Source organism: Chelonia mydas, chromosome 15 (assembly GCF_015237465.2).
Source record: "Chelonia mydas isolate rCheMyd1 chromosome 15, rCheMyd1.pri.v2, whole genome shotgun sequence".
In the NCBI taxonomy this organism is placed as follows: domain Eukaryota; kingdom Metazoa; phylum Chordata; order Testudines; family Cheloniidae; genus Chelonia; species Chelonia mydas.
Genome location: NC_057856.1, coordinates 16,089,271 through 16,110,044, shown reverse-complemented (window position 1 = coordinate 16,110,044; position 20,774 = coordinate 16,089,271). Strand labels below are relative to the sequence as shown.

The following is a 20,774-nucleotide window of genomic DNA, read 5'->3' as shown; positions in this document are numbered from 1 at the left end:
ATGGGAACATCGTGCTCTAGCGGGCTTGTCTAGATAGAGTCAGATGACTCAGCAGCTCGAAGCATGTGCAGCTCACAGTTAGCAAGGCAGGTTTACCACATCCTGCCGTCGGAATTCGTGGCACTGGGAGACGCTCCAGCCTGAGCAGCAGACCCAAAGGGATAAAAATAGACAGCTCTGGGGATGCTGAGATCACATCCCCATTGCATGCATAAGGACTACAAACCCTGCCCCCAGTTTCCCCGTACAATACCTCTCGTGTAAGCCCATTGGGCCAGATTCTCTCTGCACCCATTTACACAGGGGTGTAAAATGCTACCAGACCAGAACAGGAAGGACTGACACCCAGCTGCACTGGGGTCCAGGATGACCTAAGAAACAGGGCCAGGGAAAATTGGGCCCATTGATTCAGTGGGGCTGTAGCTGAAGGCAGGACTGGGGATAAAACCTTGTCTCATACGCTTTAAAACCATTACGCTTTAAATGTCTAATAAATCAGGTTTCGGAGTAGCAGCCATGCTAGTCTGTATCTGCAAAAAGAACAGGAGGACTTGTGGCACCTTAGAGACTCACCCATTTATTGGAGCATCAGCTTTCGTGGGCTACAGCTCACTTCGTCGGATGCTCAAATAAATTGGTTCCACAAGTGAGGTGCCACAAGTCCTCCTGTTCTTTTTAATAAATCGGAGTGGCTCATTCCGACTATTACAGCAGTGCAGAAGGCAGGCAGGGAATCTGGGCCCACAGACTGCTCAGCTTTTGCTGGAGTGTTTTTCTTTCATTTGGGGGGCGCCTCAAGACAACGGGGATCACCCAGGTAGATTTTTCCATAGGCCAGAAAGGACCATTATGACCACCTGACCTCCTGCGTAAGCCAGGCCAGAGAATTTCATCAGGGGCTGAGGAGTGCCAGCTAAAGTGGGAGGGGGCACAGATTTGCCCCGCCAATCCTGACCCTCTCCTCTCCCCTTCTCAATCCCCTCTACCCCACCCTTCTGACCCCTCCGGCCCACGTTCCCCTCCAAATCTGAGTGAGTGCCATCGTGTCCTGGTGCACAGGATCTCTGGGCCACTCAGGTCTGACCCGGACTATGCCTACGTCCAGCCTAATCTGATTGAACTAGAGAACTGGACAATCACACCCAGGGGAATTTTCCAGGCATCTTGCATTTCTGTCCCCACTCCTAACAAGTCCCCCTTCCGCAGACAGAAAACAAAATCAGGAAAAGGTCGTCTTGTGGGTTTTTTTCATGTATTTATTTCACTGACCAGTTCAGGTAGTAAACATTATTAATAATAATAATAGCCATCATCATCATTTTAATAAAATGGATACGTTTCCAAAGGGTTTGTTTCTCTTCGTTCACAATGACAAAGTACTCAACAGTAATGTACAAAAAAACCCAACCAAACCGACAACGGGGAAAGGAAGCGCCTAAGAACAGAGCAAGGGGATGCAGAAATCACATGGTCACCAGCAAGCCAGGGTTACTGCGTGTGCAATGAAGGAGCAGGGAAAGCCGCCGCACAGCGTGAAGAATGGAATCCCGACCCCCCCCCCACAACCCCCAAAGGAACAGGATGCAGGACAAGGCATGCAGGTGGTCAGCGAGTGCTGGCAGAGCCAGGACCAATGGCACACAAACGGGTTCATCCCACAACCACCTCCCAAATCAGGCACACGGTTTGAGACGTGGCACCCACAACCCCCAGCCCAGCGACAGCTCACGAGAACTCGGTGGAGCCAGACTCAGAGCCTGGAGTTGCTCAGAAGCGCAAAAAACTGGCAAAGGCTTAGGATGCAGGGGTGTGTGTGTGTGTGTGTGTGTGTAGGGGTGTGTGTTAGGGGGAAGGAGCATCCTAGCCATACTCTCTACTTCCTTCGCTGCCAGGGGAGGAACCGCCAGCCATGCTTACCCAGGAACGCCTCTACCAGTCACAGGGCAGCTCAATTCAACAGGGGAAGACTCCACTCTGAGAACACGCAGACAGAGGGCAGATCTCCAGAGCATTCCAGGGGCTCACCACCATTTCCAATGTCTTTCCAGGCAGCCAACCCTCCCCACAGCCTCCCGAGAGGAAGGAAACCTGCTGTGTTGTCTTTGCTGGTGGGTCTCTGTGGTCCTACTTGCCACTCTGGAGAAGCTGCAGCTCTAGCTGCCTTGGCAGAAGGTGCTTTTCCCTCTCTGATGCCACGCAACCCCTGCCCATGGCTGAGGAGTTCAGCTCTGTGTGGAATGGGTCTGGGAAACGTTACCTGATTTAGAAGAAGTTTGCACTGAGTTGATGGAGATGTCCTCGCCGGGAAAGGGGGCAGATGTCTTAGTCAGCAATTCTGGCTGCGGTGCCCTGTCCTGCCAAATGCCTCAGACCCACAGCAGTGTCCTGCTTCAATGCCTTGCTTGTGGAGTCAACCACCAGTACAGCTGCAGGCTGCACTCAACCAAACTGTCATCTAATGCTAAAGGGAAGATGATCTCCTCTACCCCTTCTTGGGCCAAAACATGCTGGACACAGAGGCCCCCTTAGCTGGTCTGGAAATGTTACCACCTTACCTGCAACAGATTGTTAACCTGTGGAACTCACTGCCTCAGGATAATGCAGAAGCAAGGAACTTATCAAGCTTACAAAAAGGGAACAGACACTCCAATGAACAGGAACAGCATTTGCAGTTACACTAGCACGAACAAAACTGATACAAGTTAGCAATCCTCATGCGTCAGGATAGTAGCTGATCACCAGCCCAGGCCTGGAAGAAGCTGCCCCCTCGGGCTACATTACCACACAAGCAAGTGCATTATGGCGAGGCGGCTCACACTTTCCCTTTAAGCATCTGGCATTGGACAGTGCTGGAGACAGGAGTAAATGGCCCCTCAGTCTACCCTGGCATGGCACTGCCCATCTCTTACGTGCTTCGCACAGAGGGGACGGGACAGGACAAAGGAGCTGGGGAGATAGTGACATTGCTCTTCTGGCCTGAGTTTGGGCCCCAGACACACTGCACCACTCTGCACTTCACTGGGGCAGCAAAAGAGGCCTCTTAAATGAGCCAGCCTCTAAGCTGAGAGGTCCAGTTTGCCCTGGCCTAGCTTAGACATCTGTCCAAGAGGCATTGCTGCCCTTCGTTAGCTTAGCCTCTCCTCATTATTTCTGAGGTCTGTCCCGTCTCTCCTACACCTACCCAAGACAAAAGAGGCTTGCCTGTGAGTAACAGACACCGCCCCAGCTACTCACCAACAGGACAAGAGATCAGGCCCCAGGGCCCTGCTGAGAGAAGCCAGCATGACACACTGCTAGCAGAAGCAGCCCTGGCACTTAACCAGACCCAGCCAACGCCGCGTGTCACACCAAGAGCCGGCCATCAAGGAGTCAGAGCTGGACAACACAAAGCCACAGGTAAATGGGCACCCACAGGACTCAGAGCGGGAACCAGGGGCTGGGCAAGAAGGACCCACCCCCATGTGCATCAGGCAATCAGCTCCTTGCCAGCACTCCAAGGAGTCTAAGGGAAGACCCAGTTAGCCTCCGGGCCCATTTTCCCTGGCCGGCCAGTGGCATTACTATCAGACAGGCCACACTGCTGGTTGCTCCTTTACTGTGCTTGGTTAAAAATAACCCTGCAAATGACAGCAGGACAGCGGCTGCTGCAGACACAGCCCTCGTATCTCTGCCACCAGATCCTGCCCGCTTGCCCTGCGCTGGGACTCAACCACGCAGGTCCCCATGGCTAGGACCAGGGGCGGGAAACGGGGGATGCCTAAAGCTACTGCCCAGAAAGGCTGCTGGGTGGAGTCCTGGGTGACAGGGAAGAGAGGGGGCAGTGCATGGCCAGCGGAGCTGGGCTGTACTAAGCCTCCTCCCAGGGACTCAAATGCTCCCTTGCTGCTCACAACCCATTCAGCACCAACCTGCTCCCTACACAGCCAGGGCCAGCCTTACGGGTGGGAGACATGGGCGACTGCCCAGGGAGGCGCCATCCAAGTGCCACAAGATGGCAGGCCTGGGCTGCCAGAATGGGAGTGAATGCAGGCGAGCCCAGGGCTGAAGCCCTTGGCCAGCTGGGCCGGGGGCGGATGATACCGCCTGGAGCTGCCAGCCAGGCGGCGAGGTGCAGGCAGCCGGGCTTGCCCCTGCGGAGCCAGCGGGCCAGCCCCTGGGTCTCCCCTTCCCGTCCTCCTGCTAGGCGGTCAGGGGAGCCCCCAGGCTCAGAAACTCCTCCCTGTGCAGCCATGAGTGGGGCGGGGAAGGGCAGCCAAGGGTGCCATTTTCCATAAGGCCAGCCGCGTACATAGCCTGTCTTGCCTCCTCTGCCCCGATAGAAGTCTTTCAGCTCCCCCGTGTGCACAGCGAGAACGGTGCAAAGGAAAATGTCCTCCCTCCCCAGCAGGACGGACTCAGGGGCCAGCAAGGCTGCGAATGCTCAGGGATGAGGAAAGCTCCGTATTTAGGGTTTGTCTCCTGCCCCGAGGCTTCCCCTGGTCAGGTACAAACTGGGACGCTGCCCTCAGCTCTTTGGTCCCTCTGGCTGGCGTGTCACCTTTCCCAGTGAGCCCAAGGGCTATGCACAGGCTGGATGGCGGGGGCTACACCAGGGATACCCCTTCCCTCACCCCAGAGAGAGCAGGAAGCGAAGGAAAAGCCACCAAGCTCCCTAGTTCTGCCAGGGACTCAAATCCACAGTATGGTTTGGCCACAGCAAGGGCAGGGCTGGCTGGGAAGATGCTGGCACCTCATGGGCTGCTCCTGTATTCCTTGTGTCTGCAAGCCGGGATCTCCCAGCACCGAGTGCCGCATCCTCACCCCTATACTCCAAACCAGAGTTTCTCAACGTTTTTGATTCCAGGGACCGGCTCCCTGCCTTCCTAAGCTGTGTCAAGGAGATCTGAGGGACCGGCGCCAGGCCAGGGACCGGCCGTCAAGAAACACTGCTCCAAATGAGGGCAGGGGAAGCTGGTATCTTCTAACCTAGTGGGTGGGGCTGATCTCTCCCCTCTCAGTGCAAAAGATCCTGGAGTTTCTCAACAGGAAAATTAGACAGGAATGTTCAGGCACCTTAAAAATACCCCCGCAGGCCAGTGTCCCCTGATCAACTCCACCCCGCACCCCCGTCCCCAGCCCACTGCTCTCCCATGCAGAGCAGGGGGGTGGCCTGGAATCCCCCAATGGGGGAGGGGTGGCTGACTGGGTCCAACTCATGAGCTCTTGGTGCAGAGGGAACATTTGTCCTTCTAGGTGCCCACCCTGGCCCGGGGGGGTGGGGGGGAGGGTCCCAGCACCTTGGTTGGGAGTAAACATTAATGTGCATTTACACAGAGTCTTCAAGCTCATACGCCATAGAAACCGTGACTTTGAACAGAGGCGTGTTCCCTGGCCAGGGCTGAGTACATCTGGAAGTTGGAACGGTTCTAAAAATGCCTTAGACACTTCCCAGGCTTAAAAGGAACAAAAGAAAAACACACCAGTAAATTGCTAAGTGAAGAGCCTCTTCCACACTCCAGCTGACAGGAAAGCCAGTGTCACTGCTAATAAATTAGGGGGTGGGGGGGCACAGCTCTCGCCCACAAGTCTCTACGCAACGGGGAACTTCTTCCTACGACGGCCACTTCTCAAGCTGGGCCCCAGAAGGTCGCCAGGGATTCCCTTTGCTCTCCATCCTCTTGGCTCTCACTGGTCCTGCATCTGCTGCTGCATCTTCTGCAGCATCTCCTGCATCCTCCGCAACTGCAGGAGAGGGAGAGGGAAGGTCAGAGAGAGCGCAGCTCCGCCCCGGCCAGTGGGAAGGTCAGACAGAGCGCGGCTCCGCCCCGGCCAGTGAGATGCTCTAAGGGGGTGGTGGGCTTGCCCCGTTACTGGGACGGCATGTTTGCGAGTGGGGCTCTAGGCCCCCATCTGCCCCACTCGGTGCGTGTCACTCCGCTGTCTGCATGGGCTAGCTAGCGACGGCTCATAGGGTGCTCAGGATCACGCAGCCGGGGTTTGGAGGAGCCCCCACTGTCGAGGGCAGGATGGGAGATGGTGCTCACCCCCGTGAGGCGGAGAGGGTGGGCGGGATGGCGCTCACCCTGACGCACTGCGCTGCCCGAGGCTCTGCCCTCTATCACCCCCTTTCTCATGATCTCGCCTTTGCCCCACGTCCTGCTCCTGCCCCTTTCCCCAGTAACTCAGCACAGCGGCTGGCACAGGGAGGAGCTTGTGCTACACCCTGGCCTGGCAGCTGCACAACGTGACCTGGCGAGGCTGTACAAGGGAACCGTGCGTGGTCCCAGCCTGCACTTGGTACACTCCTGGTCCTCGCACCCACTCAACTGACTCTGGGTGCTTCAGGTCACAGGGCGACCATGGCAGGGGTGGTCCCTGCCGGCTTTAAACCCTCTGACTCTGGAACCCAATAGTGCCCACCTTGGCAGAGCTGACTGGTGCTTTGCTCAGCCTTGGGAGGGATGTAGGGGCTTTCAGAGAGACACCCTCTAACTCCTCTCCGAACTTGATGGCTGCTGGCATTGAACAGGGCCTTGCTCTGCAGTTCATGGGATGGCATCACCACTGACCGAAACGGACACAGCCTCCGGGCCCTGCCCTCCTGACTGGGAGCTCGGGAGTGCAGAGGGCAGCAGAAGGAAAAGCAGAGCAGGGACGGGGGCACCAGGGAACCCCAGGACAGCCTCACTTGGGGCAGCCCCTCTGCTCATCGCTGAGGAGAGCAACGTGCAGTGGGTACTCACCTCTTCATCCTTCATTTTGATCAGCTTCTCCGTTTCAGCATCAGGCGTCGGGAGGGGCAGGATAGGGATGGGGCTTTCTATCCTGTTGTCCTGAGTCAGCTTACTGTGGGGGGAGAGAGTGGAGAAATTCAGTCTGTTCCTGTCCCAGGCAAGCTGGGGTTTGCGCAGCGGGGAACGAGGCCCTGTCACAAACACCCCAGGGCACAATCACAGCCCCAAGCGCCTGGTCAGCCAGCTGGGGAGTGGCACAGACACCAGGCCGCTTGGATGCAGTTTGGGGAAGCATGGCAAGGATGTGTGGGATCCATTCACACACAGGTACGTATCACACTTGAGATTTCAGAAGAGCGGGCTGCAGCAGCTATTCGAGGGGAAAGCCACAAACCAACTGCGGAGAGTAAACCCAATCCCTTAAAGAGCTGGCATCTCTGACCACCTTACCCTAAGGCCACATTAGCAAACCAATAAGCCACGAGCTGTGCGGATGACAACTTTATGAGAGGCATTTACCAATCATGGTCTTGAGGTCTCTCTCGCTGTTTGAGATAAATATACGCACACACACACCCACGCATAGACAGAGGTCGGCACGAATATCAACATTTGTCAAGCAACCGTACCATGTTCACAGACCTTTTTCAGAAGGACCAAAACATGGAGCCAGTTTAATTATACGAATCCTAGCAAGAGTCGGGGCACTACATTCAAGTGGTGAAGAACCCTCGGGGAACAACAGGCAGCCCTTAGAGAATTCCAAGGTGTCACTGCATCCTCTCACCACTTGATGGCCCTGTTGACTCAATGCACATTTATCTTAGAGTTCAGCTCCATAGGAAACTATTACATCCCAGTTCCCTCAGACTTAAGTGTAGAGAATCAGCAAAGACATGAGAACTGGAAGCAAACCACAGGGGTGTTGGATTTAGAACCAAAAAAAATGTAGGGAGGGAGGTAACTATTTTAGTTAAAAGAAAAGGAGGACTTGTGGCACCTTAGAGACTAACAAATTTATTTGAGCATAAGCTTTCTTGAGCTACAGCTCACTTCATCAGATGCATGCATCTGATAAAGTGAGCTGTAGCCCATGAAAGCTTATGCTCAAATAAATTTGTTAGTCTGACATGCATCCGATGAAATGAGCTGTAGCTCACGAAAGCTTATGCTCAAATAAATTTGTTAGTCTCTAAGGTGCCAAAAGTATTCCTTTTCTTTTTGCGGATACAGACTAACACGGCTGCTACTCTGAAACATAGTTTAGTTAAGTAATTTATTCATCATCTTCTTTTAAATGGTTACTAAATTCTGTATCTAAACAGTATTTAGGCAAACAAGTCACTTCTCTCAGCTCTCTAGAGTTAATCGTTCCATACCTAGCTCTCTTGGGATTCTGAATTCCCTCCAATGAAAATGAATAGGTTTGTCTGTCATAGAAATTTAATTCTATGCAGCTGTGTGCGCACATACACATCACATGTATATATCCACATGCACACTTACAAACATTTACACCCAGTGTACAAGCATTACTTGCCCATCAGTGTAATACAGCCACTTCTGGGGTGGAACATGAGAGCACACAGCAACACTAGGCAACAGCTGAGCATAGGAAGGGAAGGTCACAATCTACAACAGAAGTGTGCTAGAGATTTTTAAAATTCGACATTTCAAATTTGCAGGGGTGGGGGGATTTTTAAGAGATTTCTGTGACCAGCTCTCCCTTCCAGCTGAAACTGCAGGGAAGCAGAGTGCAGTGACCCATGAGAGGGCAGGGCAATTGCTGGTGACTCGTTAAGACTCTGTAATCGCTAATTGCTCCAACAGATGCATTGCCAGAGAAACAGCAGCATCTCAGGGGTGATGTCATGCCTAAGACACGGCCACAGCTGCCGAGGACGTGGGAGCTGCCAACTCCCCACCCCCCCGTTCCAGGCTGCTGCTCTGGCAACACGTGCCGTTCACAGACAAATCCCCAGGGTGACAGTTGATTCCCTGTTAATGTCACTAGGCCAGCTCCATTTTTTCCTACCACTGAAAAGAGCTCCTGCGCTAGGACCATCTCTCTTGCTGCCCACAACACCGCAGGGCTGAGGGTGGGAGCGTCCAGGCAGCGACCAGGCTTCACAGAGGTCTCCCCGTGGTGGTTCTCAGAGACACTGCAATTGGGGTACGTTGGCTAGTTGTTTCTCCTTTCAGTACACCTGGCTGCCATCTGCAACTTCTCTCTGCACAGAGTACCCCCCCAGCACCTGGAATACCCCGGAGCCCCGTCAACAAGAAGCAGATGAGAGCTCCCCCGCCCGAGGCACCGGACGCACAGGAGAAGAGCACCGCCCACGGGCACCCACCTCGTCATCTGCTGGATGCACTGAGCTCTATAGTTCTCATAGTGAACATCACAGGTGACGTCCTTCAGGTCGTGCATGTGTGTCCGGATCAGCATGTTCCGCAGCTTCACGAAATCACAGTGCGCCTGGTTTTCCACTGGGGGAGCAGCAACAAACAGCACTCGGCTTTCACCCCAACACCTGACCGGGGGCAAGGATGAGCAATGGCCCCTTCAGAGCCTCGCCACATCCAACCCCTGTCCCTGCAAGGTCCCTCCAGACCGCCCCACTAGCCCATCTCCTACCCTGCCTGGCACCCCACTTTCATGCTGCTTGGGTACACACGCCCATGGGGCTGCCTCTCTGCTGGTGTGATATCAGGGCACTTGGGCTCAAGCTAACACCACCCTGGTTTCAATGGGAAGGGGCTGGAGGTAAAACATTTCCAACAACAGGGTCCTCTGCTCTACTGCTTGCTTCTCCCCTTGGTCACAAGAGCCTGAATTTGCTGACCTGTAGGCCAGGCTGCTAAGCTCACCTGGCTCCCAGGGCTTTGGGAAGGAAGACTGCGTGGGCAGAGGCTTGGGGCCAGGCGGGTTCTGACTGGGGACACTGGTTCCAAGGGGTATGGATCGTATTCATCAAACCGGGCACAGTCTCTCGGACTGCAGCTAGCAATGGAAACTAATCAGAATCAAATCGAAGGGCTTTATGAGCCTGGTCTCTGGGTCTATCTTCATCCTAAATCTAGACCCTGATCCAAAGTCCACTGAAGTCAATGGACTTCCTTCCATTGATCCCAATGGATTTTGGATTAGGCCCAGACTCACTTGCTTTTGAAGAGGAGGAACACACAACAGGGAGGTGAAGTCACAGGGAGGCAGGCACACCAGGGCTGCATTGAGGCATGGGCACAGTCTGTGTGTATCTAACAAGTGTCACCCCTGTATAGCCATGCAGACAGCAGCTTTACTCCTCTTCTGAAACAGCCATCAGTGGGCTTGGCTCAAGATTTTCCAGTTAATTGTTCCCCTGCGTACCTGCACAGTTAAAAGGGCCAGTTCCAGGGGAGGTCAGGTCCCCAGTCTGACCTGCCTCCTTTCCTTTATTTTTTAGCTTGCAAAGTCAAGAGCAGCCAGGCCACGTCACACCACGGATTTCGCAAGCTGCTTTTCCTCCCAGACCAAACGCTGCAATGCATCCGCCCGGTCCGAGCCGTCAGGCTGTTCCTGAGCAGCCCTAGCACAACACACTAGTGCCTGTACAACCCAACACGCGCACGCACCCTGCCGCAACAAGCCAGAGGAGAGTCAGATCAGTCACCACCCCCATTTCCAGGGCACTGGGCCCAGGGGATTTTATAATCCGGGAGAACAGAAAGTTACAGGCAAAGTGAGGCAGCCCAGCCCTTGAAAGAAACGTTCACGGCACAGCACTCTTCTCCACTGGAACATATCGCCGCTGGCTGGGCTCTCTGAGCACCACCGACTCCCCCGGCTGGAGCCACTGAGGCTTAGGGGCTGGGAGCGGCCTTTGCAGAATGCCGGCATCGCTCTCATTTAAAACCGTGGTTTCTTCCCATCGAAGCAACAAACCCGCCCCATTGTGGGTGTACTGTGGCTACACAAAAAGAAAAGGAGGACTTGTGGCACCTTAGAGACTAACCAATTTATCTGAGCATAAGCTTTCGTGAGCTACAGCTCACTTCATCGCATGCTGCAGCTCACGAAAGCGTATGCTCAAATAAATTGGTTAGTCTCTAAGGTGCCACAAGTCCTCCTTTTCTTTTTGCGAATACAGACTAACGCGGCTGTTACTCTGAAACCTGTGGCTACACAGCAGCTCACAGGCCACTGCCACCAACATCGGCCTGGCCAAAAGCAGACCAGTGGGGAGAGAACATGAGAGGGCACCGTCTAATCACCGCTGAAGCCCATGCTGCTGCAGCTTCGCCGCTACCAGGACCTGGGCTGGCAAGATTAACGCTAGCTCGGGTACGTGTACAGGGGCTGCAGTCACAGCCGGTGAATACAGCACAGACGGGCCCTCAGCGTGCCCTGCTGCCAACACGCACTTACCACCAGGGCCCTCCCTAGAGACTGTGGTGCCCTACGCAGCCCCACTGCAGGGGCTTTGGGAGGCAGGAGCAGCCAGGGCAGGAAGGCAGCAGGGCATCCGTCCAGGCTGTCCACTGGGGCTGGAGCTGGGTGCCCCACATTTCCTGGTGCCCTACGCAGCCGCGTAGTTTGCGTAAGGGTAGGGACGGCCCTGCTTACCACCACGGGGCTCCAAAGCCCCAGGCCTTCACTGAAGCTCCCAGCAGCCCCAGCGTAGCACTGAGCCGGACTCTCCACCGGCCATAATTCTGCCTCAGAGCTGCCAGCCCTCACCCCCTCCTCCTGGCTTCCCTGCCAGGCGCCCAAGAACACGGCCTACCTTCCACAATGCCCCACGGGTACAGCCGCCCACGCACTCTCTGGCCTTTGGCCTCTACCACCGTGTTGCTGCCGATGACGGCAAAGGGAGCGCTCTCCTGAAACGAGAGCCGCCGAGGAATGAGGAAGCCCGGGCAGGGCTGGCGGGAGTCATGCATGGCCCAGATGGGAGCCCCGAGGGCTCGGGTTATGATGCCCACACAGGGTGACTGTGTTCTCTGGCCCCGTGGTGGGGGTGCAGGCAGGAAAGTCGTGCAGGAACCTCATCCTGTTCCAGACACCGAACACGGAGCTCGTCCAGGGAGGGGCACACGCTGCCCCTTTCCGGAGCGGCCGTCAGCGGGACGCCAGCTCACACTGCCCCTAACCAGGCCAGGCTGCCCTGCGCATGCCACGCTCAGGGACTCTGCTAGGCCAGCCCCGAGCCAGCTCAGGAACAGAAAGGGGCCTGGCCCTCCCCGGTGGCTCGAGGGCCATTGTCTGCCCCCAGCCAGTTGTGCGCAGTCGCATCGTTTCACCCGCATGCCCTGCCCCGCGATGCATTCCCGACAGCTCGTCGGGCGAGAATCGCTGCTCCGTGGCGACGAGCGTCACTCAGAAACCGACGCTCAGCGCTGGGACATGGAAGGAGCCGCACCGCCAAGTGGGATGCGAGAAGCTGCCAGCGGCATTGCTGGATCACACATGCAGACTGGCTGACACTGGGGGATCCTTCCTGGTGGGATGGGGGAAGGGCACCTGGCCACCCAGGAAACACCAGCCTTGGGGACTCTGCAACCACTGCTGGAGCAATTATTTGATGAGACTACTGAACTGGAAGAAGAGGTCCAGGGCCTTCCTCACCTTCAGCTCTCGGTCTTGCTGTTTGAATTCCTCATCTTCATCAGAGTCGCAGTCTGGGAACTGGTAAACTTTAATCCCAAACTTGTCGATCTCTTCCCGGATCTGCTCCCCCGCAGAGCAAGGCAAAAGGAATGACAGCACCAGAGAGCCCGTCAGCAGGACCAGAGAGTGCAACCCCCTGCACCCGGCCGCCCTCGCTGCAGCCTCTCTGCTCTGGTCGCTGGCGAGGGAGGGGCCTCCCCGGGCTGGGAACACCAGCGGGGAAAGCACACAGCATTGTGGACTCTTCTCCAAACCCTGCAGAGCACTCTCCGGGGAACAGACTCTCTCCTGAGATTGCCATGCTCCCGGGAAGGCCAAGGCAAGGAGGAGAAGTGATGAAAGCAGGGAAGCCAACCAACCAGGCCCCAACAGGGCTGGCTCCTGACTGGGGCATCTGGAGATGGGCAGGGAGGTAGGGGTTTGGACCCATTTCCCCTATCGCCAGCAGCTGCTGTGGGATTGGATAAATGACCCACCTAAACCTCCCTAGTTTGTTGTTGTCTGTGTTGAATTCAAGGGCAGGGATGCCTCTGCCCGGTGACATATGGGAAGGAACGAAGGAGAGGAACTAAACAAGACCAGCTTAGCCCTAGGGGACCTAGGCACACCTGTGTGTGGGAGGGGAATAAGGGGGGCACTGAAGCAGGTGACGCCCACTGGCAGGAGCTACAGTTACAGCAGCTTGGCTCCCCGGGCCCTACGCCAGAGACACTAGAGGCGACAGAGCGTCACGCAGAGGCGAGCGGTGACTCTGCAGTAGGAGCAGGGATCTCTGGTAGGCAGGGCACCAGGCCGGGTGGGGGACCCAACCACAGGCGGGGACGGAGCTGGATGGGTCCCCACGGGGTTATTTTGCATGGGCCCCATGAAACATGGGGAGCAATGGGACAGGGCCGTGGGTCGGGCCATTCTGCTCGATCCCTGACACAAAGCGGGGATGCAGGGTCTGCTCTCTCCTGGCTGGCTGTCCCCACTGATCACCTCTCCAGCAGGAGGGGCTTTGTCGGCCTCCTTTGAGCAGGGCTCAGGCAGAACCTGGGACTGGGGGAGCCATGCGGCCCCGAGCCCTGCCAACACGTTCTGGCCGGACAGCAGCGTCTCTCACCCTCTCCTTTAGCTTCCGGATCTCACTGGGGATCAGGCAGTCGGCCTTGGCGATCAGGGGCACGATGTTCACCTTCTCGTGCAGAGCCTTCATGAACTCGACGTCCACCGGCCTGAGCCTGCAGCAGGGAGGGCGAGTGGCCGGGGTTACCTCACCCTCCTGCTTTTCCTCTGGAGGGGGCATTCCAATTCACCCACCGGGCCAGACACCCTCTTAGCCGTAAGTGGGGGGGCTAGAGAAACTCAGCCTCGGGGTCTGGGGCAATGGCGTTGCCAACGTTACAAGCCACAGGGAGAGTTCTCAGCTGGTGCAGTTAGGGCATGGGGGGTGGCTTGAACGTAACAGCTCAGCCTATCGAATCAGAAAGACACCAGACGGGTATATACTCCCCTACAGCATAAACCCTGCCTGGGGCCCCACCCTGGGCCCAGTTCAGCTACCTTGCACGAAGCTATCAGATCCGGCTCCCTTGGTATCCCCACTGGGCAAGGTCCCTTAATGTATGCCAGGGAACAGGCTGGCACCAGGTCTGGGAGGTGTAAAGGCAGCTTAAAGCTCTCTCTGCCCCCACCCTGTCCGGCACCAGGCACAGATCCACCAGACTGACGATCAAGGGCTGCATGTTGGTTTTCTCCTTCTGCTCCCGCAGGAGAGCAGTGGAGAGAACTGGGCTTTGGGCCTGCAGGGGATCAGTGCCTAGAGAACAGGCCTCGCTCTGAGCACCGTGGAGCCAAGATCATGTGACCAGAGTGTGTCACGTCAATGAGTAAACTCCCAAGATGGGGGTGACGGAGGGCTAGCCTGGGCAAGAGCAGATATCCCTCGGTTAGCGCCTCTAGCCCCAAATCCCACTCGGGCTCATTACCTGCAATCCCCCATATTGCCACAAGAGGGTGACATTTGGGCACAGGCTCCTCCCACCAGAGTAAGGGGATGAACGGTTTAACAAGGACACAGCACCTTCTGGGCAGTGCTGCTATGTAGGTGCTAAGTGCTACAAGCCCCCATAGCGGAGGGGGGAGGAAAGCAGGAGAGGCAGGGTTTTGGTCTCATGACTCCTGCTAACACCGGCAGGAGCCCGCCTGCGAGACCCTTGCATGCGCCACTCTGAGGCGTGGCCCTGGGCAGGGGCCTGGCTCCCAGCGAGCGCAGCACCTCACCCGTGCCCGAAGGGCGAGACGAAGTAGAGGCAGCAGTGCACTCGGTTGTCCTGGATGTTCTTCCGGTTCAGGCCGCTCTCGTCGCGGAAATACTGTTCGAACTGCTGGTCGATGTAATCGGTGATGGGCTTCCAGCTGGGGGAGCAATGAAAACATACACCGAACCCTGCCTTTAACAGGAGGCAGCCTCGGAGATATACAGCACAGGAAGCACCAGCTCCCTGTCCCCTCCCCCAGCCTAAGTCCCTGTCCTGGGCAGTGCTAAGGGCTGAATTTAGCCATTTCTCTGTAACACATGAGAGTGGCACCCCCCCGCCCCCCGGGCCCTGCTCCCATCGCCCAGGAGGGAAGGAAATGGCAGCTGACAGAGCCTTAGGGTCAAGAGCAGAGCAAGTTCCCTAAAAGCGTGAGGGAGCCACCAGTGCCCGAACCATGGCCCCGCCCCTTTTCCCCAGGCCCCACCCCACCTCTTCCCCCCCCAAGACCCCGCCCCCTGCTCGCTCCTCTCCGTCTCTTCCCCCCCCAGTTGCTCGCCCTTACAGCCAGTAAAAAGTGATAGGGCCATGGACCCCTGGCCCCTCCGTTCCAGCACCCCTGCCCAGCTGCCCTCACCACTCAGTGTTGTTCACAGCATCTCCAAAGCCTGGGGTGTCGACTATCGTCAGCTTCAGCTTGACGCCCTTCTCCTCAATGTCCACAGTGTGTTTCAGGATCTCCACCGTTTGGCTGATTCGCTCTTCAAACAGAAATAAATGAACTCAAACCAGTGGACAGCGCTGAGAGACCCCCTCCCCAGGCTGGGTCTGCACACGGACAGGTCTTCGGCATCAGGCCAACTCCCACAATACTACCCTGCACCGTCCCAGGCAGAACTGCTACGGGCAGGGGAGTGTTTCACTGAAAAGTGTCTTTTTTTGGGCAAAAATGTACGATAACCAAATATCTGATTCTGAAATGGGAAACGCAGTGCCTCATGGGAGTTGTACTTTGGGTGCTTCCTGCTTTCATTTGCCTACAGAGGCCCGGTGCCCGCCTTGGGCAACATTTCCCATCATGCATCAAGGGCTTGGTATGGGGAGGTGGTGCATCATGGGTAATCAAGTGCAGCCAGGGAGCCTGGTCCATAAAAGAAAACAGGAGCATGAGGCACCTGAACCGAAACTCCTATGAGGCACCATGGCAGCATTTCAGAATTGAAATATTTTGGTTTTCAGCTATTCCCTTTTCCAGTGAATTTTCCTGCCCAAAGCAGACACTTTTGGGGGGAAATTTCATTTAATTGAAAATCCAATTTTCCATCCAAAACCAGTGTTAATGGACAACTTTCACTTTAAGCAGACAGCCTTTGTGCACATTTGCCTCGATTGCCCTGCTGGCTTCGCTGAAGTCCACAGGACTACGAACAGGCCAGAAAGGGGAGTGGATCAGAGGAAATTTGAACCCATGAGGAAGATCAGGTAAAATGAGCATAATACTGAACACAGAGCGATTATGTGACTTGCCCAAGGCCACACAGTGAGCTAGTGGCATTGTCCCAACTCCTAGCCCCTGATCTAACTACCAGAAATGCCACCTCCCAACATTACAGGATGTTCCCAGAAACCTTTTCCATACACAGTCTGTGTGGTTCTAGATGACATCATAGGAACTGCCACGTAACATCATATCATAGGCCAGCATCCTGCCACAGGCAGTGACCAACACCTGATACCTCAGGAGACACCCCGATACGGCACTAGACCAACTGATCTAAATGGCCAGCCTCTGACACAAATCCTCTCGGAAAGAGACCCTTGTTAATGAAAGAAGCAGGCCCTCCTATGTGCCAGGGACTAAGGCTGCATCCCTGCTTCTGCCCAGGAAGGAGAGACCAAGCTGAAGATCTAAACAAACAGGCCCCATGTAGCAGGTCACTCGGCATCTTTTCTTTGGAGAGAAAACGCCAGTGCTTGGAAATCCCTGCCCCAGACTTTTCTTGCTCTAGTACTAGAGGCTGTATGGTTCGCCGGGGAGAAAGGGGCAGCTAAAGGGCAGTGAGGAACGTGGGGTGCTTTGTGCTGTGGCTAATGTGAGGACTCCAAATGCTGTATTTGAAAAGAGAACCAGTTTAGTCCCTGTGCAAACACCCTGCCCCACACATCCCCCTTGTGCTGCACTTACCCTCGGCATTGAGAAGCTTCCTGTCTTTGTAAAGATCGGTCAGGAACAGGCTGTTCACCAAGGTGGATTTCCCCAGGCCCGACTCTCCTAATGGACACAAAGAAAAGCAACACAACCCAGCACCCAGATTACAAAGAAATCCTGGAGCAAGGCTTTCCATGCTGCCTCCCGAGCCAAAGCAAGCGAGAGACGACCCTTTCGGGGGCAGCACACTGGCGGGCACATCCCCAGCGAGATCCCTCTGACTCTGTATAAATGGGAGAGCCCAGCTCCTCCCTGTTCTCTGCCTAGGCTCCTAGCCAGCCCTGTTTCTGCTACCTGCAGTCACGCCTTCGGCTGGCGGAGGGACAGGCACACTCAGCTCAGGGGGGCTAAAGGAGGAGCCGGAAGAGCCCTTCCTCCAGAGTAAGTGTCCGACTGGCAGACTGGGGTGGGGCAGGGCTGAGGAGTCAAAGAATGCTTGTCTGGGAAACTAGAAAGCAGAACCTGGGAAAGATCCAGCCGATGCTGGAGTCTCTGGGGAAGAGGGCTGGTGGGCAGGTGTGGGCACAGGCCTCTGCCCCATAGCCCCAGGACCTGATCAGGCAATCGCCAGAGAGCACCTGGCTCAGCCAGCTCATGGCTGTGCTCCTGGGTTTCTTTAGTGGGCGTCTGCGGATCAGTTCTGATTAAGCAGAGGGTGAAAGGAGACATTTGGGCTCAACAAAGAAGATGAAACCCTGACCCACTGAAATCATTAGCAACACTCTCATGGACATCAGTGCCACTTGGGCTTCACCCAGTGGTTTGGCAGGCCTGGAAATGGCTTCAGTATCTCCAGGGCAGGGCACCAGCTTGGGGCTGGAACCACCTCCCTGTTCGCTCTGAGCAGCTCCCCACTCCCCCAGCAGCCGCGGTCATTTCAGTGGGTGCTTGCCCCGTACGGCTCTGTATTGGGAGAGCACCAGCTCCTTGGGACACAAAGGATGTCCTCCCAACACTACGCCCAGCAGCAACCAGGCCTTATCCAGGGAGGTAGGCAGCAAGGCTCCCAGAGAACCCACTGGGGCGGCAGGGAAATCTCACCGGCGACCATCAAGGTGAAGTCGAAGCCCTTCTTCACAGATTTCCGGTGCACCTGGTTAGGCAGGGTGGCGAATCCCACATACTGCTTCTCATGGTCCTGAGGAAGGAGGCAGACAGGGACAGCTCACGGGCTGCTTTGCCAGCCAACCAGGCCATTCTCACATGACTGCGGAAGGGCTGGGGCCCTGGCAGGCTCCCATCAGCATGTGGGAGACCTCCAGAGAGACAGCCTCCCCCATCCCCAACTGCAAGAGCAGACGCGGGCGTTCTAGCTCTCCATAAGCTTCCCAAGCCCTTCTCCTCCTCCTGACCGGCACAGCAACAGACAAACCTGCCAGCATAGATACCAAGTGTGGGTTTTTCTCCAGGTCCCCTGCAGCCCAGGCTGCAGGGCTGATATTCCTTTGTCCGTCCAAAGAAAGGGGAAAACGTACATTTTGCGACGGACAAGCCTGTGTAATTAACATGGCCAGTGCTGCCAAGACTCTAGTGCTGTGTAACAACAAGGGCACGAGGGACTGCCTTTGGCTGGCTCTCTCGGGGTTTTCTCTCTTGCATTCGGGCCTATCTCGAGCTGCTTATTTCAAAAGAGAGTCAAGTTTCAGGAGGCTGCAGAGTGAAATGGAGAAGGCAAAACAGCAGAGAACATCTCTGGTGCTGCCCTGGTACAGGCGCTTTCATCCAAGGGATAATAAAGCGCTTTGGGCCTCCCCGTTCCTTTCCATCACTGGAGCTCAGCGCAAACCTGCGTTGACCTCTCCCATGCAGGAATACAAGCGTGCAACACGCATCGGGCCTCTCTTACACGCATGCACTTCCCCCTGGTCGGAAGTGCACGCGCTGGACGATACTGCAGGCAGGTCATTCTAGCTGCATCTAAGAGCTGCACAAAAGCAGCCATTGGCAGTGCACAGCAAGAAGTTTTATTGGTCCTACAAAACCCAGAACCATTTGTGAGCACCTTGCCTATTCACCAACTAGTTACATTGATACGGACATCTCTCTTTTACAGGGCACTCGTGTTACCACATGTAACCTGGGCGATCATACTGCAAGCACAGGGGACATCACCCTGCCTGCACGCAACACCTGCTGTGTACCTGCACACGTACCGCACGAAAATACACGGCTGTATGCTACACACGCACACACGCATACTGCAGTCAGGCACACTTCATAAACGCCTGCTGGAACAAAATGGGACAAATGCTGCATGGACGAAGTAAACACACACTACATGCAAAACAGTCCTGCATGTGACACGCTGCGTGCATGAGACACCTACAGAGACACGCCACATGCCTCTGCACGCACACAGTCCCATAAAGGGATAAAACCCAGGGCGGATTAAAGGAAAGTTTGTGGGATCTCATCAAGTGAGGCAGGCAGCTCTCCTTTAGCACAGGCCGATTATTTCCCAGAGCTCTCACAGCATGCATGACCCAAGAAGAGCTAACTCCAGCGCTCCCGTCCCCACCCGAGGGGTTAATGCTGGCTTCAAGATGTGACAGGCGGCTTTCTGGGGCCTGGGGGAAGAGCCAGTTCGGGTATCTATCATGCCACAAATTCTAGCTCAGCTCAGCAAAAGCCCATGAATACAGCAGTCATAGCTCATGTATCTTGGGAAGAACTGTTGGCTGCACACCGCAGTTGCTACACAGAGGAGTCCTTCTCTCAGCCAAATCTGCTCAGTCATCAGTCCCGGATCCCTACAGCCCAGCTGCAAAATCTGCCCCCCCTGCTCGCTGCAACGCTGCATGCATATTCCTGTCCCCCACAACCCCTAGAGAGGGGGGCAGGCAAGTGAGGCAGGTGAGCAAGGACCTGGCAAACATGCTCCCATCTTACATGTCCAAATCTGAGCCACGTGGCAATTCATCGACCACCCGGGCTGGATGCATCCCAAATTCTGTGTTTCAAACCCGCCGCGGCTGGCTTAAAAACAAACCCGCCACCAGGATTCACGCCACCCACACAGACCAGCACAGCCAAGAGCCTTTCACAGCTCCAACCCGGCACTGGCATCAGTGCTTCCATCCATGGGTTTGGACACTGCCCCCTCCCTGGTTGCCTACTGCCTGGAAAGTTAGGCCAGTTCACCCCAGCTGAGGATGTACCCTGGTCCTCATCTTTTCTCTTCTTCGGCCCCAGCTGCACAGTGCCTGGAGAAGCTGCTTGCACCAAAGCAAATATTTGGGGCAAACCCCCCCAAATCATGTGCATTGTGCCACTGGGGCAAGTCTCCCAATGGGGTTGCCAGACCCGTGACATTTTTATCACTCTAACCCTGACAAGTGGCGTGGCCAGAGGCTCCAATCCCAGTCTCCTGGGCTTGACTCTACACTACATTTCAGCATTGATCGCCTCTGCTTCCTTCCCATCCTTAGTTAATATAGATGCAGGGGGACAACGAATACATGAAATCACAGAGTGAAGTCAGGAGTGGGATTAGAACCGGCACCCCTAGTGTTCCTCCCAGGCAAGCGTTTAGCTGACTGAGCTAAAAGGTTTTGACATCCCAAACAACAGGCCCAGGAAGCAGCAGCAGCGAAGGAGGAAACTCTCTTGATAAAAAGTGACAGAGGCTCCAGGTCTGTCACTGGGTTCTTCTGACTGGAAAGGAGGGCACGGATTTGAGGCTTGCCGGGCAATGTCAGGCTTCATTACTACAAGGGGAATTTTAACCTCTCCATGCACCCAACTCCCTTGGATCTTGCCGGAAGAGCTGCCTGGGGAACACGCCGCAGCTACGCCCCGGCGTGCTTTGCAAAGGGCAGATGAGACGCATGCTAAGAAGGGTAAGAAAAGGTCAGTGTCAGTTTGCAAGAGGGAATCGGGAGACTAAGAAAAGGGATCCCCTCTATTGGGTGTGTGTTATGTGCCAGAGCTCTTCTGCTTTCTGGCTGCTTGGCTTGCAA

At 55.7% G+C, this 20,774-nt stretch overlaps 1 protein-coding gene across 3 annotated transcripts in view; it reads right to left on the bottom strand.

Annotated features, from left to right (window-relative positions):
• Positions 1-1,238: 1,238 nt before the first annotated feature.
• SEPTIN5 (septin 5) overlaps positions 1,239-20,774 on the bottom strand; it is a 67,303-nt gene continuing 47,767 nt past the window's right edge. For all 3 annotated transcript variants that reach the window (XM_037878583.2, XM_043529824.1, XM_027817317.3), the window contains 10 exons: positions 17,857-17,953; positions 16,792-16,878; positions 15,244-15,367; positions 14,632-14,766; positions 13,472-13,589; positions 12,325-12,426; positions 11,483-11,579; positions 9,068-9,203; positions 6,723-6,825; positions 1,239-5,721 (listed from right to left, as the gene is read on the bottom strand). In XM_037878583.2, coding sequence (XP_037734511.1) covers positions 5,665-5,721; positions 6,723-6,825; positions 9,068-9,203; positions 11,483-11,579; positions 12,325-12,426; positions 13,472-13,589; positions 14,632-14,766; positions 15,244-15,367; positions 16,792-16,878; positions 17,857-17,953 — 1,056 coding nt within the window. In that variant the 3' untranslated portion in view covers positions 1,239-5,664. The remainder of the gene's footprint in view (positions 5,722-6,722; positions 6,826-9,067; positions 9,204-11,482; positions 11,580-12,324; positions 12,427-13,471; positions 13,590-14,631; positions 14,767-15,243; positions 15,368-16,791; positions 16,879-17,856; positions 17,954-20,774) is intronic.